The sequence below is a fragment of the Babylonia areolata genome, chromosome 7, assembly GCF_041734735.1.
Source record: "Babylonia areolata isolate BAREFJ2019XMU chromosome 7, ASM4173473v1, whole genome shotgun sequence".
Classification (NCBI taxonomy): Eukaryota; Metazoa; Mollusca; class Gastropoda; order Neogastropoda; family Buccinidae; genus Babylonia; species Babylonia areolata.
In genome coordinates this window covers 21,176,378-21,192,264 of record NC_134882.1, presented here as the reverse complement: position 1 = coordinate 21,192,264, position 15,887 = coordinate 21,176,378, and the positions used below count along the sequence as shown (strand labels likewise).

The 15,887-nt window shown below is 39.8% G+C and overlaps 1 protein-coding gene and 1 long non-coding RNA gene across 4 annotated transcripts in view; both read left to right on the top strand.

Moving 5' to 3' along the window:
* Positions 1–15,887, top strand: part of LOC143283895 (uncharacterized) — a 126,828-nt gene that overhangs the window by 2,069 nt on the left and 108,872 nt on the right. For 2 of the 3 annotated variants that reach the window (XR_013055463.1, XM_076590287.1), the window contains exons 4-8: positions 259–388; positions 1,042–1,149; positions 4,090–4,119; positions 12,798–13,040; positions 15,596–15,754. Coding sequence is in view for 1 of the 3 variants with exons in the window: in XM_076590287.1 (XP_076446402.1) it covers positions 259–388; positions 1,042–1,149; positions 4,090–4,119; positions 12,798–13,040; positions 15,596–15,754 (670 nt within the window). In the remaining 2 variants the exon portion in view is untranslated. The remainder of the gene's footprint in view (positions 1–258; positions 389–1,041; positions 1,150–4,089; positions 4,120–12,797; positions 13,041–15,595; positions 15,755–15,887) is intronic. The other variant, XR_013055464.1, reaches the window with a different exon arrangement.
* Positions 4,967–6,956, top strand: LOC143283896 (uncharacterized). Its single transcript, XR_013055465.1, has 3 exons — positions 4,967–5,246; positions 5,903–6,059; positions 6,665–6,956. It is a non-coding gene; the product is annotated as an uncharacterized LOC143283896 (long non-coding RNA).

Below are 15,887 nucleotides of genomic sequence, written 5' to 3'. Positions count from 1 at the left end.
GTGTGTTTTGTGCCTTTTTCCTGTGATTACTCATATCTGCAATTTGTATTATTGTATTGGTGTATATAGATCATAGATGTTTTTCCACTTCTATGTCCTCATGTGCTTGTGTGTGGTTTACACTGTTGTATATGTATTATCACATGTGAGGCACTTAGAACCCATCATAAAGAGAGTTTGCACCATATAAGTACAATATAATATATATTATTATATTATTATTATAATGGACGAACAATTTTTGTTTTCCTCAAACAGTGCATGGGTGGCTGAAGAGAGTATCGCTCCGTATGCCAAGCTGCGTGACAAATATCTTGAAAATACACGTCTGACCAGGCCTTTCAAAGAGGCCTTGGAATCCATTGAAAGTGCCTGGCAAGATCTACCAGTGAGTACCCAGTAGTTTAAAAAAAAAAGAACAAGAAAGATTTGATATATATTTTAAAAAAACAAACATCATAATTGTTTGTTTGATTATTCACTGTTAGGGTTACTTAAATTTTGAAAATTCAGAATTAAGGTTGCTTTCAGTCGACTTTTTTTGAAACAGAAAGTCTACCGATGTGTGTCTTGTTTGATGCAGGTAATTGATACTATAATCATAATGGCTTCATTCTCTTGCATTTTATGATTGTGAGTTCACGAATCAGTTTCAGGAAACCAGCCATTAAAAAGGGTTTTTTTATTAAGACTGAAAAAAAAAAAAACCGGAAAAAAAACAATGTGATATTGTTTGTTGCAATCTTTCAGACTGTTGCTGAGATGTTCCTATGTTTGGACAATATTTTAAAAGTTTTATACTACAGTGTTTTTATCCTCTGTAGGTACTGTCAATGATTTAGTTCATCAGTCTTTATTATAAAGGGCCTAAAATGTTTCGTACTTTCAGTCTAATTCTTTAAACTTTGTATTGTTAAGGGTTGTGGATGGAAAAAAGCATCAGTTGTCCCATCAGTCTATAGACTTTCGTGACATAGAACTGTGTGCGGTAAGTGACAGAAAACATAAAAGGTAGTGATGCTTTGAGTTGTGTGTGACCAGGAATCGGCCAGGAAAGTCGACTTGTCAGTCTACGATGAGATCAGTCAGACACCCCTAGCCAGGTCTGGCAAGGCTGACAGGAAGCAAGGTCGCTCAGGAGCCAAAAAGGTAGCTGTCCCAAGGTGTCCAAATGTATGAAATTGTAGATGGGATTAAAAAATATCATGTTTCACTTTCCAGGTGTTCAAAGTTTGTGGACTGATACATAAATGCTACACCACGTCTGCTGTTGAACACACACACATGACACGTACTGAAAATTTATGTTACAGTTTGACCAGTCAGTCCCAGCAAACTGCTTTAAGCCTAAACCTCTGTTGTTCCTTGTCACTTAAAAAAATGTTGGTAGGTTTGCCTCTGGCCCCAGTCCAATCGGTTCGAGTTTGACTGTATGTTTATATTTTATCAGGTCCAAGTGATGCTGCAAGTGTCTGTTTTATTACAAATCCAACTCAAAGTACCTTGTCCAGGATGGTTAGGTGTCTGTGTTCAGTATGAAAATGTTTGAGACTAGCTGCCTTGGTGAAGTGGTTAGCATGGCAGACTGACAGCAGGGAGGATGCAGGTTTGATTCCCAGAAGAAGAGGGGTTTTGGTCAGCACCTGGCTTCACCCAGAAGATGAGTGTGCTATGAGTTTAAATGGGAAGACTGGGACTACACAGTCCAGTATCATCCACTTCACAGATACATCTTTGGGAGTGTTGCTCTAATTTCCTGACTAACAGTGCAAGTGTGTATCTCTGGGGCCTGGTTAACGCTGGGATCTCATGACAGGACACGTAAAGTACATCTTGGCCAGGTAGTCACAAACCTGAAATGGACTTCTATAGCCAACTTCATCATCTACCTTTGTTGGAAGAAAAAAAGTCCCAGATTCTGTGGCCCTTCACACCCTGTTCTCATGGTGACTTCAGTTTTAATCCCCCCCCTCCACTTGTGTGTTTGGGGCGAGTTCTGTCAAGGTCTTTGGTGTCGGCAGGTTCATGGGGGACTGTCGTCAGAGGGACGTGGTGGCAGTCTCAACTCTCAAGGGATGCTCATTCAGTCTGGGTCTGTGACTAAGCAGTTGTCATCAGTAGAATGCATTGTAGGTGGTATCTGAAGTATGTTAGAAAAGGCACTGCTGAACACCACTGATGTGACTCGGCAGCAGTGCAGGGTCTCCTCTGGTGTGTTGCCTCCTTGCAGCCTTACATCAGTAGCTCCCTGGACTTCTGATGCAGGGACTGTGACAGATTAACTAAGGTGTGGCTGTGGATGGAGACTAATAATGCTACTGAGACAGTGCGGAACGTGGGACAGCAAAAAAAAAAAAAAAAAAAAAAGAGGAAAAAAAGGTTTTATCACATTTTTTTTGCATCATATGTCCCTTGTGACTTGAGTGTGTGCTTATGGAGACAGCAGATCTATGTGTACACTTTTTGCATCATATGTCCCTTGTGACTTGAGTGTGTGCTTATGGAGACAGTGGATCTATTTGTACACTTTTTGCATCATATGTCCCTTGTGACTTGAGTGTGTGCTTATAGAGACAGCAGATCTATGTGTACACTTTTTGCATCATATGTCCCATGTGACTTGAGTGTGTGCTTATGGAGACAGCAGATCTATGTGTACACTTTTTGTATCATACGTCCCTTGTGACTTGAGTGTGTGCTGATGGAGACAGCGGATCTCTGTGTACACTTGTTCGTGATCTGTTCTGTCTGGGCTGAAGGGGAGAGGTTGGATGTAAGGGGGGAGGGGAGAGGTTGGATGTAAAGGGGGGGGGGGGGGGAGGTTGGATGTGGGGGAGGGGGGGGGTGGATGTGGGGGAGGGGGGGGGGGGGCAAGGTTGGATGTAAGGGGCTTAGAAAAGTGTTACTGTGATTGTAACATGCTTTGTCAGTCATTGGTGATGAAGTGTAGTATGTATCCATTTTGTTAGATTCTTCTCTCTTTCTCTCTCTCTCTGTCTTTCTCTCTTTCTGTCTTTGTCATTAATCATTTCCATGATTAACTTGCCTGTAAATTGTTTTTTCACACATATGTCCTACCTGCATCAACATGCTGGGATAGGGCCAGTAAAAAATACTAAAACCTCTTGACAATGCATACAGACATTCTCTTAAGCTCATCTTTCTTAAAATCTTCTGTTCAAGCAAATAACTATACCAGACTAGAATTACTCCCCTTTCATCTTAAATGTTGCAAGGGTGTTTTGGTATATGTACAAAATCATGAATAAAATTAGCACCACCCTATCTTGATTGGAAATTCTGTGAAAAAGGTATTCTTATGAAGAGTGCCAGTTTTGTCCTTTGCCCTGGAACTAACATTTTCATGTCCTCTCACTTATTTTTGAGGTAAACTATGGAATGAAATCCCTGAGGATCTTAGAAATATATTGACTATAGCATCATTCAAAAAAGCGTACCAAAAATATCAAATGCAAGAAATATAATTAGTTCTTGCAAACTCAATGCCCTTTGATGAGTTTTTACTTATTTTAGTAAGCCGACAATGAGTTTTCTTGCTCTCCAACAATGTGTAAGTACTAGCAAGGTAGAAGGCGCAGTGTAAGTGTGCATGTGTGTTTGTCAGCATATGTCATGTCTGTATTGCCTATTGGTGTCTTTGAGTGCATGTGTATGGCGCCTGTGCAGGGTGCACATGTGTGTGTGGTTGAAGATGATCATTTTGTTGTAATTGTTTTGTGTTCATTTTCATGATGTTTTCGTAATTTATAGTTCATTTACAAATTACATATTTATTGATCTATTTACCATTATTCATTGTAATTGTCTTATGTTATTTGTTTTATATATTCATTTATCGTATTGTGCATGCATGCATGTGTGTGTCTATGTGTGTGTGTGTGTGGTCTCTGTGAGAGAGGGCATAGTGTAAAGCTTTCAGCTTATCCACTTATCCTCAGTAAAACATTTGCCATTGTCATTGTCGATCTTTCTCTCATTCAGTTTCATTTTTGACTGCTTGAGGAAATCAGTGGGTAATTCAAGTGAATGGCATAAACTTAAAGTAATCCAGTGTTGTTTTGCTTTCAGCAGGCAGTCACTTCATCCCAGAAGAAGAAGGTAGGCAGATTTGTTTTTCATTCACGGTGCAGACACTGTGTGCATTTGAGTGGGTATGTGTGCATTTTGGGCAGGCTCCATTTTAAAAATTAAATGAAAATTTTAGTTCATGTTTTGGTTATTATTTATTTTATTTTATTTTGTATATATATATGTGACCCTCCATCACGGAATGAGTCGCTTTGCACCTGACCAACTTTCCCACTAGCGGCGATTTTAGGCGGGTAGGGGTCAGGTTGTCGATTTTCAGATTTTGACTTCATAGTAAACTTTAGGCTTTCTTTTATCTCATATTGAAGTATCTAGGCATAACTGTGTCTTCTTTTGCCTTAAAAGTGTGCTTAAAATGCCTAACCCGTCATTCTGATCGCCTATGACTTCGCGAAATCGATCAACTTTGACAAGCTTGCCCTCCCTCATCTCTTGGAATCGACCGGTCGAATCATACATTGTTTTAAAGGTCAAGTCCGTCTCTTTCTGTTTCAGTCTATGTCCTTCTCATTGGTTGATTTTTTAACTACGAGCGAATCGTCGCTTTCAAAATAAGGATACACTACGTAAACAGTGCGTCACTATGAAGGAAAATCCCCTCTGTCATTGGCCGAGAGAGGCCACGTGACGAAACCAGCCATTCAGCACGCTAGCTCAAATAAACATGGTCGCAGGGTTTGGAAGCACGTTTTCAAGAGTGACTTGGCGATTTCCTGACAAGATAACTTGCGTTGCACACATTTTGCCATTCAGTGAAGAAGACGACATTTGTGAGTTTCTAACCCAGTACTTCATTGATGGAACTGACCGTTCATGAAATCGATCTCAGTGAACACGAAGGCAACGCTGATTTCGAAAGCAGACGACGCAGGATTGTCGTTCAGTTTCATCAACAATAATATTAATTTTGATGTAGATGATGAATCAACATTTGCACTAGATACAGAAAGGTTGGAAGCCTTCGCCTGTAATTGCCGAAATCACATGCACCAGGTGCCATCAGTGTTGTGACTGACATGGAAACAAGTGAAACTGACTTGCTGCACTGAAGTGATAGAACTGCGTTTCTCACAGCTCACACAAGGAATATGCAAGCAAAGTGACTGGGGGACTGGATATAGCTGAAGTGTCTGAAGGTAAGCATTCTTATTTTACCCACATTGACAAATACTGAAATGTAATGATGAAATAATCAATTGATAATAATTTATTTAACAATGATTGACTCAAGACTGATTTATTGTCTTACATTGGAACAGAAATTCACTGTTTGAAATCTGGAATAAAAATGATTAAAAGAATAAAATGAATCTGAGGAAATTAACAGAATGTAAATTAAAAGATCTCACACACACACACACACACACACACACACACACACACACACACACACACACACACACACAATGTGTGACACAGTGTGTATACATGTCACTGACACACACACACACACACACACACACACGCACACTCTCTCTCTCTCTCTCTCTCTCTCGCACACACACACTCGCGCGCGCGCGCACACACACACACACACACACACACACACTGTCTCTTCACAGTTTAACCATTTAACTGAGCTAGGGGAGGTTCAGGGGCATGACATTATGAACAGTTTTCAGTTTCACAGAATTTGCTTCAATGGATATTTTATGTGAATGTGTGTCAGGTTGGTGTGTGTGTGTGTGTGTGTGTGTGTTTCTGTGTCTGTGTTGTTTTGAGGTAAATAAATATAGAGTTGTGTCAACAGTAAATACTAACAGTATTACTAATAGTTCAATTTCTTTTTCAGCCCTGAAAGATATGATGGTACTTTATATGCCTGCCTGTACACCAATGAATAATTCTGAGATCACTGCTGGCAAGTCATGTCATCAGAAGGAGAGGCAACACCACCACACTAACTACACTGTCAACTAAAGAACTGTCTGCTGGTGAACTATCTATGAGTGAGTGAGCCAACTGTTAATGTACTATGATTTATAGTATAAATTTACCATGAAGTGTGCAAACTTAGTTTCTTTTTACAAACTTTGTCTAGATGTACATGTATGGAATTGTAAACTTTTGCCCAGTCATTTACATAAATGATATAAGTGTGCATGTGCTTGACATGCCACTATGCATAAAGTAACTCAATGGATTGCAGCATGTCATGCACATGCACACTGATATGCACACTGATACTCATAGTGATACAGCATTAATAATCACTATTTCATACTTTTATTATCAGTAAACTGCTTTGTGTGATTATATTATGATATATATGTATATATATATATATATATATATATATATATATATATATATATATATAAGTGTATTCTTTTTTTATTTTCTGATAAAATACATAGAACTAGAAGTAAAGCATTTTGTAAAGTCCTGTGTAAAGAATGAAAGCTGTGATGTAAATGTACAAAACTGAAATTACTGTTGATATTTAATCTATCATTATTAGCATTAATGAATAAACTTTAGAACATATAGAAAATAATTCAGAACAAAGGAAATGAAAAGAGAAAAAGAAGTATTACATAACAAACTGTTTCAGGATAAACCATGCATTTTTGGAACATACTGACACCACCGGTGGAGAAAAAAGAGTGGAGGAAGAAGGTTCAACATCAACACCATCCACCCTGATGACACTTTGTACCACAAGAATTGATTACCTGTGCCACATATCTGCACATTTTTTATTTTTTTTAGCAGATTGAGTGTTTGTTTGATGAGGTTGTGTGTCTTTATTGTGTGAAGTATGGGTTTGACAAGTAGGTTTTCTTTGCAGATGAATTGTTTGAAGTGTTCATTTGGATTATGAAATGTATTTCATTTGATGCTGTGCTGGGATAAAACACACATGAACTTGTACCTTTTGTATGAGCAGTTTTGTTGTGTGGATATTTTTTGTTATTTTGTTGTGCTTGTTGTATGGATTATGGTAATATCACAAGCACACTAAGCCAGTGAGCACATTGAATTACAACAATTACATGATTCGGCATCATGATTTAGCATTTTTTACCTATAATCTGGCATAAATTTTAGTACACGTACTATACAAAGCAAAAGTTTCATAGTAATTGGACCACAAACAACACCACAACAAAACTGATCTTAAAACTGGAAGGTTTTTAGTCATGTTGAGCTGATTAAAAAGTAAGTATACTAATACTTCAGTTGCAATTCTTTCCAAAAAAAATTAGAAAATTCTTATTTGAATAAAATCAAATACACTCAATATTTTTCTTTCAAACTTTGTGCAATTGTGGACATTGCCACTAAGTATGTGTGTGCCAAATTTCATGAACATATCTTGCTTAGAAGTATGTGGTTGCTATGAACATGTTCCAAAACTTTTCGGCCTTGATTTCTCAGTTCGTTACTTTCGCGACTTTAGAACTTCAAATCACAATAACTTTTCACAGAATCATCCGACTTACAAACTTTTTTTTTTTCGCTGTAAAGGTCATTTATTGCAGATTTATGATATACCAATAACTAAAAATCGACCTCTGGTGCAAAGCAACTCATTTCGTGGTGGAGGGTCACATATATCATGTATTTTTTGGGGGGTGGTGGGGATGGTGCTCAGTGTTCATTTTGGATACTGAGTTAAGGGGTAGACAGTCCACCATTCCAGAATGGTTGTATTCCATAGCATGAATAGGAGTCTGATAGTAACACACACTGACATCATTTTGGATACTGAGTGAAGGGTAGACAGTCCACCATTCCAGAATGGTTGTATTCCATAGCATGAATAGGAGTCTGATAGTAACACACACTGACATCATTTTGGATACTGAGTGAAGGGTAGACAGTCCACCATTCCAGAATGGTTGTATTCCATAGCATGAATAGGAGTCTGATAGTAACACACACTGACATCATTTTGGATACTGAGTGAAGGGTAGACAGTCCACCATTCCAGAATGGTTGTATTCCATAGCAGGAATAGGAGTCTGATAGTAACACACACTGACATCATTTTGGATACTGAGTGAAGGGTAGACAGTCCACCATTCCAGAATGGTTGTATTCCATAGCAGGAATAGGAGTCTGATAGTAACATACACTGACATCATTTTGGATACTGAGTGAAGGGTAGATAGTCCACCATTCCAGAATGGTTGTATTCCATAGCATGAATAGGAGTCTGATAGTAACACACACTGACATCATTTTGGATACTGAGTGAAGGGTAGACAGTCCACCATTCCAGACCGGTAGTATTGTTGTATTCCATAGCATGAATAGGAGTCTGATAGTAACATACACTGACATCATTTTGGATACTGACTGAAGGGTAGACAGTCCACCATTCCAGACTGGTAGTATTGCTGTATTCCATAGCATGAATAGGAGTCTGATAGCAACACACACTGACAAAGAGAGACATGGAATGTTTGTCATTTGCTTTTCTGCAGTTTTTCACAGTGTCTTTTCTTCTCAGTATATCGCTGTTCTGTAGTTAGTTATTTTATTTTTGTTAGTGAAAGCATGTGTGTCATGCTCACAAGGTTTGTTCTATAATTGGCTGCAGTGGTTCACTGTACGTCTGTCAGTGTATTACTGTCATATAGTTAGTTAAGCATCTGTGTCATATACACGCAAGGTTTGTTCTATAATTGGCTGCAGTGGTTCACTGTATGTCTCTCAGAGTATTACTGTCATATAGTTAGTTAAGCATCTGTGTCTTATACACACAAGGTTTGTTCTATAATTGGCTGCAGTGGTTCACTGTACATCTCTCATTGTATTACTGTCATATAGTTAAGCATCTGTGTCATATACACACAAGGTTTGTTCTATAATTGGCTGCAGTGGTTCACTGTACGTCTCTCAGTGTATTACTGTCATATAGTTAGTTAAGCATCTGTGTCATATACATACAAGGTTTGTTCTATAATTGGCTGCAGTGGTTCACTGTACATCTCTCAGTGTATTACTGTCATATAGTTAGTTAAGCATCTGTGTCATATACACACAAGGTTTGTTCTATAATTGGCTGCAGTGGTTCACTGTATGTCGCTCAGTGTATTACTGTCATATAGTTAGTTAAGCATCTGTGTCATATACACACAAGGTTTGTTCTATAATTGGCTGCAGTGGTTCCCTGTATCTCTCTCAGTGTGTCACTGTCCTGTAGTTGATTGTTTTGTTAGTGAGAGCATCTGTGTCATATATTAGATATACATTTATTGGTACTTTATACAGATGTTTAGACTTTTCCTCTTTTTTTTCACCCAAAATTAAGCTTTTTTGCTTTTTGCTTTTTAACTTTGCCTTCCTAACAAACATTTCTGATTGAAATATGGCCTTGTAAAACTGCCTATCAAGGAAACTTCTCTCTCATTTGCTGCTGAAGTTGCTCTTTTCTCAGTTGCTGAAGTTGAAATTAGACCATCAGTGTTTCTGGCGGGAAGCAATTCAATGTGAAATACAGGACACCTTTTTTTGTGTACTATGGTTGACTGCTACTTCAGTAGTGATACCTGTTTTTGGATTGCATTTGATTGGAGCGTGAAAAGGTAATGTTTTGTGAATCAGTTTTGTTATTGTTGGGAAAAGTAGTATCTAATCAAGTTAACATGAAAGACAGGACAAGATAAATTCAGTCATACCTACCAAGACTGACCCTTAATTGCAAGGTACTAGGCAGCTTTTTCTCTTTCTTGTCAGTCATTGGGTTATGACGGGTGCACCTGAATTTCCTGAGTTTGATACCCAACTTCGGTGCACCTGGTGGGGTAAGGGTGGAGAGTTTTCTAACCATGCAGGTCAATGTTTGGTCAGACCTGAAGGTGACTCCGACTGAACCCCCTTCCTGTGTATTGCAGACGATCAAACAGGCACATTAAAGATCCTGTGATCCATGTCAGCATTCAGTGGGTTATAGAAACAAGGACATTCCCAGCATGCACACCTCTGAAAACAGAGCTTGGTTGCCTACATTGTGGGGTAAAACAAAAAACAAAAAAAAACAAGAACAAAATAAACAAGGTCATAAAGATAAACAAAATACATGTGTGTGACGTGTGTGTTTGCGTGACTGAAGCAGCTCTCAGTGGGCTGTGTCCAGGTAGGCAGTCTGTAGTGCAAACGACTGTTTGTACAGTGCATACAGCTTGGTCTCTGACCAAGGATAGGCACTATAGATATCCATATCATTATGATCATCAAAATTTGATGTATGTATGTATGTATATATATCTGATGGTTGTGTCCGACTAAGGCCATCAGGACAGCAGAGGATACAACTGCTGTCCAGACTGTCCGACTATCTGGGCTGGAATTTGATTGTAGTGGGAGAGTGTCTTACCCAAGTTACATCCCCATTCTCTTGGCCGAGAGTTTTTCAGGACAGTCTGCTTTGGGATGGTTCCCAAAGGCCATCTGGACAGTCGGCAGTGGGATGGTTCATCTTGGCTGGAATTTGATTGTAGTGGGAGAGTGTCTTACCCAAGTTATATCCCCATTCTCTCGGCTGAGAGTTTTTCAGGACAGTCTGCTTTGAGATGGTTCCCAAAGGCCATCTGGACAGTCGGCAGTTGGATGGTTCCCTAAGGCCATCTGGACAGTCGGCAGTGGGATGGTTCCCAAAGGCCATCTGGACAGTCAGCAGTGGGATGGTTCCCAAAGGCCATCTGGACAGTCTGCTTTGGGATGGTTCCCAAAGCCAACTACCTCCCACGGCTGCAGCACTGAGAGCCAGTGCAATCTTATCTCCAAGTTTTAGTCATAGTCCATCACAAAAGACTAAACTGTCAGTGACTTCCCTTTGCAGTGGAGAAACCATTGATTATATAGCTTGCACTTTACTGCTGTGTCATTCTCTGATATAAGTTGAGCGTTGAGCTGGAAATTTGATGTGATTTATGGTAAGCACAGGTATCAACCAGTGTGAACCAACCTTATCACAGAAATGTCACAGAATCACAGAAATGTTTGGCTATAGGCTAAAAGCCTTTTGCCTTCATAATCAGTGTGCATTTATGTGCTTTTGGATCACTTGTTGTGAACAGACCCTTGTTTAAATCAGGCATAGTGTATACTACATTTATCTACAGCTCAATAAAGATTTAACTCTGTGGAAAATACATGGTCCTTAAACTTTTTGTCAATATGATTTTTGAAGGCGTTTACCGATGGCGCATTGATGGTGTCATAGAAAAGGTTATTCCACAGATTTATGATACGGTTAGTAAAAAACTTGCGGAACTGGTTAGTTACGAAAATAGTTTTGTTTATTTTGAAGTTGTGCCCTTGAGTTTTATCATAGTTAGCCATAGTAAACATGGAAGAGGTGGTGCAAGGATCATAAATATTGTGCAAACAGAATAAGATTTTAAAGTACGCTTTGATGAAAAATAGTGCACTGTTGAACCAGTTCAGTCATTTTCAGTTCATATTTTGGTTGATCTGTTGAGTGTCTGACTGAAAATTTATGACTTTGAAAATTTATGAAATTGACTGAGCTCCGACATGTAAGATTTCCAGGTGTGTTTCAATTGAAGGGCAAGAGACATAATGTAAGCCAGTCACAAGATACAAGGTGAACTATTTGCATTCTGAGAAGAATGGAGAGTTATGGTGTTTTGCTGCAAAGAAGCAATATGAAAGGAGTCTTATCAACCTGGAAATGAAAAGTGTGAATTGTGGCATCAAAGATTCTAAGAGTAAAAAAAAAACTGATATATGCACTGGCACCTCTGAGCAACTTGTCTGTGTGGTGTCATATTTTATGGATTTATAACTATGTGGTAAGTTAATTAGTATTGTCAAATTTCAAGGTCAGTGCTATCAGATTTCAAGGTCAGTGCTATTAAACGACAAGGTCACTGTCACCAGCCAGGTGAATGAGATACAAATACATTACAATGTACATTTATCAAAGATAAAAACAAAGTTGTTGGTCTGATCAGAGTGACCTAAGAGTTCTGTTGTGGGTACATCTTTCAATGTACTAATGGGTGCCATGGTCAGATAATTAGTGTTGGATTCTCGCCCAAGTTTCTGGAGTTCGACTACCGTAGTAGCACTTGGTTGATTAAAGGTGGAGATTTTTCCGATCTCCCTTGTCAACATATGTGCAGTCCTGCTAGTGCCTGAACCCCTTTCGTGTGTATGTATATGCACAAGATCAAATATGCGCATTAAAGATCCTGTAATCCATGTCCGCTTTCAGTGGATTATGGAAACAAGAACATACCCAGTATGCACACTCCCCAAAACAATTTGGATGCCTACATAGCGGGGTAAATAAACCAAACCAAACCGTCACACTCGTAAAATGTTGCGCTTCTGTGTGAGTTTGTATGTGTGTGTGTGTGTGCGCGACTGAAACCTGATTGAATGACACAGAAAACGAATCAGAATGGTGAGCACCCAATGGCATCTGACAGTCAGTTCTGCCCAAATAGGCAGTCTGTTGTGCAAATGACTCAGTGTTTGTAAAGCGCTTAGAGCTTGGTCTCTTATTGAGGATTGGTGCTACAAATATCCATATGATCATTATCATCATGTTGTAGCCAGTTTCAGCTTGCTTCATGTCTCTGTATCTTCTCAGCTGGGGACCCCCTACCTCCAGAAAAGGCATTCCAGAACATCATCATCATCATCATCATCATCATCATGATGTAGCCAGTTTCAGCTTGCTTCATGTCTCTGTGTCTTTTCAGCTGGGGACCCCAACCTCCAGAAAAGGCATCCCAAAGAAGCGAGTGATTCCACTGCAGGGTGCTGGTGGTGACTTGACCCCATCAAAGAAACCCAAATTTTCTGCATCCCAAACTGGCACTGCCAGTGGCAGAAGCACAGAGGAAGCGGCAGAGTACATGAACGATGCCTTGGAAGCTAGACTGCCCCTTGATGACTCTCAAGTGCCTCTGGAAGACAACCAAGCTTTCCCTGGGACAGATAAGGTGAGATAAATATGACTGAAGTTATTAGGTAGAGTTAAAGTATTTCTCCTTTTGCAATGGTGATATCATTAGTGCCTGTATCATTGCTTAATTGATGCTGAAATAGTGAATGATAAATCTGAAGTCCAGTGCTGGTTGTGTGGAGAAGTTATTTTTAGTTTTTGCTTTGCTCTTCTCTGCTTAAAATCCTTAGGGGTGGGTGGGTGGGGGGGTAGCAACACTGCATATGAATTTGTGTGGAGGGGGTGTGAAAATTGGTGTGAAGAATGATCTGTTTTTATGAATGATCTCATCACTGTGAAAGAGTTCCACCATATTGAATCTGCTGTTTACCAAGGGAAAGCTTGTGAAACATGCATTGAAATATTGGGTCAATTAACAAACACATTGATATTGCCAAGTATTTTAACAATTTTAACACCTGAGAAGTGTTTATTTACAGTGTTTGACTCATAAACTGAACAGTTAGAAATAGAAGGGAATGCTTAACAGCCAGGAGTGTGGCAGCCTGAAAAGATGAAGTTTGAATTGGGTATTACTTTTCGGAAGGAGGGACAGGGCTCTGTTTAGCCAAAGTGTGTGTGACCATAGTGATTGAGGTGTTTGTGCGTGACTGACCAGTCTGATGACCATAGTGATTGAGGTGTTTGTGCGTGACTGACCAGTCTGATGACCATAGTGATTGAGGTGGTGTGTGTGACTGGCCAGTCTGATGACCGTAGTGATTGAGGGGTTTGTGACTGACCAGTCTGATGACCATAGTGATTGAGGTGTTTGTGTGTGACTGACCAGTCTGATGACCATAGTGATTGAGGGGTTTGTGTGTGACTGACCAGTCTGTGACCGTAGTGATTGAGGTGTTTGTGCGTGACTGACCAGTCTGTGTGACCATAGTGATTGAGGTGTTTGTGCATGACTGACCAGTCTGTGTGGCCATAGTGATTAAGGTGTTTGTGTGTGACTGACCAGTCTGATGACCATAGTGATTGAGGTGGTGTGTGTGACTGACCAGTCTGATGACCATAGTGATTGAGGTGTTTGTGTGTGACTGACCAGTCTGTGTGACCATAGTGATTGAGGTGTTTGTGTGTGACTGACCAGTCTGTGTGACCATAGTGATTGAGGTGTTTGTGTGTGACTGACCAGTCTGATGACCATAGTGATTGAGGTGTTTGTGTGTGACTGACCAGTCTGATGACAGTAGTGATTGAGGTGTTTGTGTGTGACTGACCAGTCTGATGACAGTAGTGATTGAGTTGTGTGTGACTGACCAGTCTGTGTGACCATAGTGATTGAGGTGGTGTGTGTGACTGACCAGTCTGATGACCATAGTGATTGAGGTGTTGTGTGTGACTGACCAGTCTGATGACCATAGTGATTGAGGTGTTGTGTGTGACTGACCAGTCTGATGACCGTAGTGATTGAGGTGTTTGTGTGTGACTGACCAGTCTGTGTGACCATAGTGATTGAGGTGTTTGTGTGTGACTGACCAGTCTGTGTGACCATAATGATTGAGGTGTTGTGTGTGACTGACCAGTCTGTGTGACCATAGTGTTTGAGGTGTTTGTGTGTGACTGATCAGTCTGAGTCATCAAGGGAAGTGTTTCTTGTTGGTCAACAGTTTGTACAGGACTTGATAAACATCAACTGATTTTTATTTGAGTGAAGCTTTCCTGTTTGAAGCTGGACATGATTTACTTAATTTTGTGCTTATAACATTTGAGTGCTCATTGCAGTGGGAGAAAGGCCAGGGGTGTTATACAGGATTCTTTATTTAGTTACATTGCCAGAAAAAAGTCTTTGATTCTAATTAGGTTGTTTTCATTGTTTGCATGCACATATATTTTTTTCTGCCTAAGATTAATTAAAAAAAAGAAATTGTTCCTTAAAGCTTTTCTCATTTCATGTACTGATGGTAAACGTCCAAGGCATTTGCCATATATGGAAATGATATGAAAAAGTCTGTAATTTTGTCATCTTCCTTTTTTTTGGAAGTTAATTGGTTTGAGAAATGAAGTACTGCCTTGAACCAAGCACTACAACATGTAATAGTCACGAGTTCAGTGTGGCAGGAACTGGAAAATTGACTTCCTTTAAATAGCATACTGTTAAGCAGTGGTTTTGATAGCAAAAGTTAAAGAAACAAGCAAAAAACCCTAAGATGTTTTCTCCCCAACTTAACCAGCACACTGTAGGACTGATGTCAGTCTGGCCTCTCCATGTCCTAACCAGACATATATGGTAATATTATACTCCCAACAGATTGATTGTCTTCATGCTTTTTCTTTTCTTTTGTAATTCATTTCTTAAGAACATGGGATTGCAGACACTTGTTTGTAAGTGGGCATGCAAACTCACACACACACACACACACACAAACATGTGCTCACACACACACACACACACATATGCAATCTCATTATCTGTCTCTGATGCATTCTTACTTAATACATGCACACACACCTACGCATATGCATATGCACACACATACATAGTTATTAAGTGGTGAAATGTTGACCTTGGCCAAGTAGATGTCATTGTTGACCATATTGCAGACCAGCTCCGGCATGTACGAGAAGTTAGAGAACCAGGCGGTGATCCCGACTCCCCTACGAATTGGGTTCCTGGGGCTGGGCATCATGGGACAGGGCATGGTGATGAACCTGCTGAGGTCAGGTCATGAGGTCACCGTCTGGAACAGGACTGTCACCAAGGTCAGTGCTTTTTGTTGTTTTGTCTTTCTGCTGTCGTCTTTTCTTTCTCAGGCCAGGAAGTGCTTTATGCCCTACAGGATGATTACTTTGTCTTTCTGCTGTGATCTTTTCTTTCTGCTGTCGTCTTTTCTTT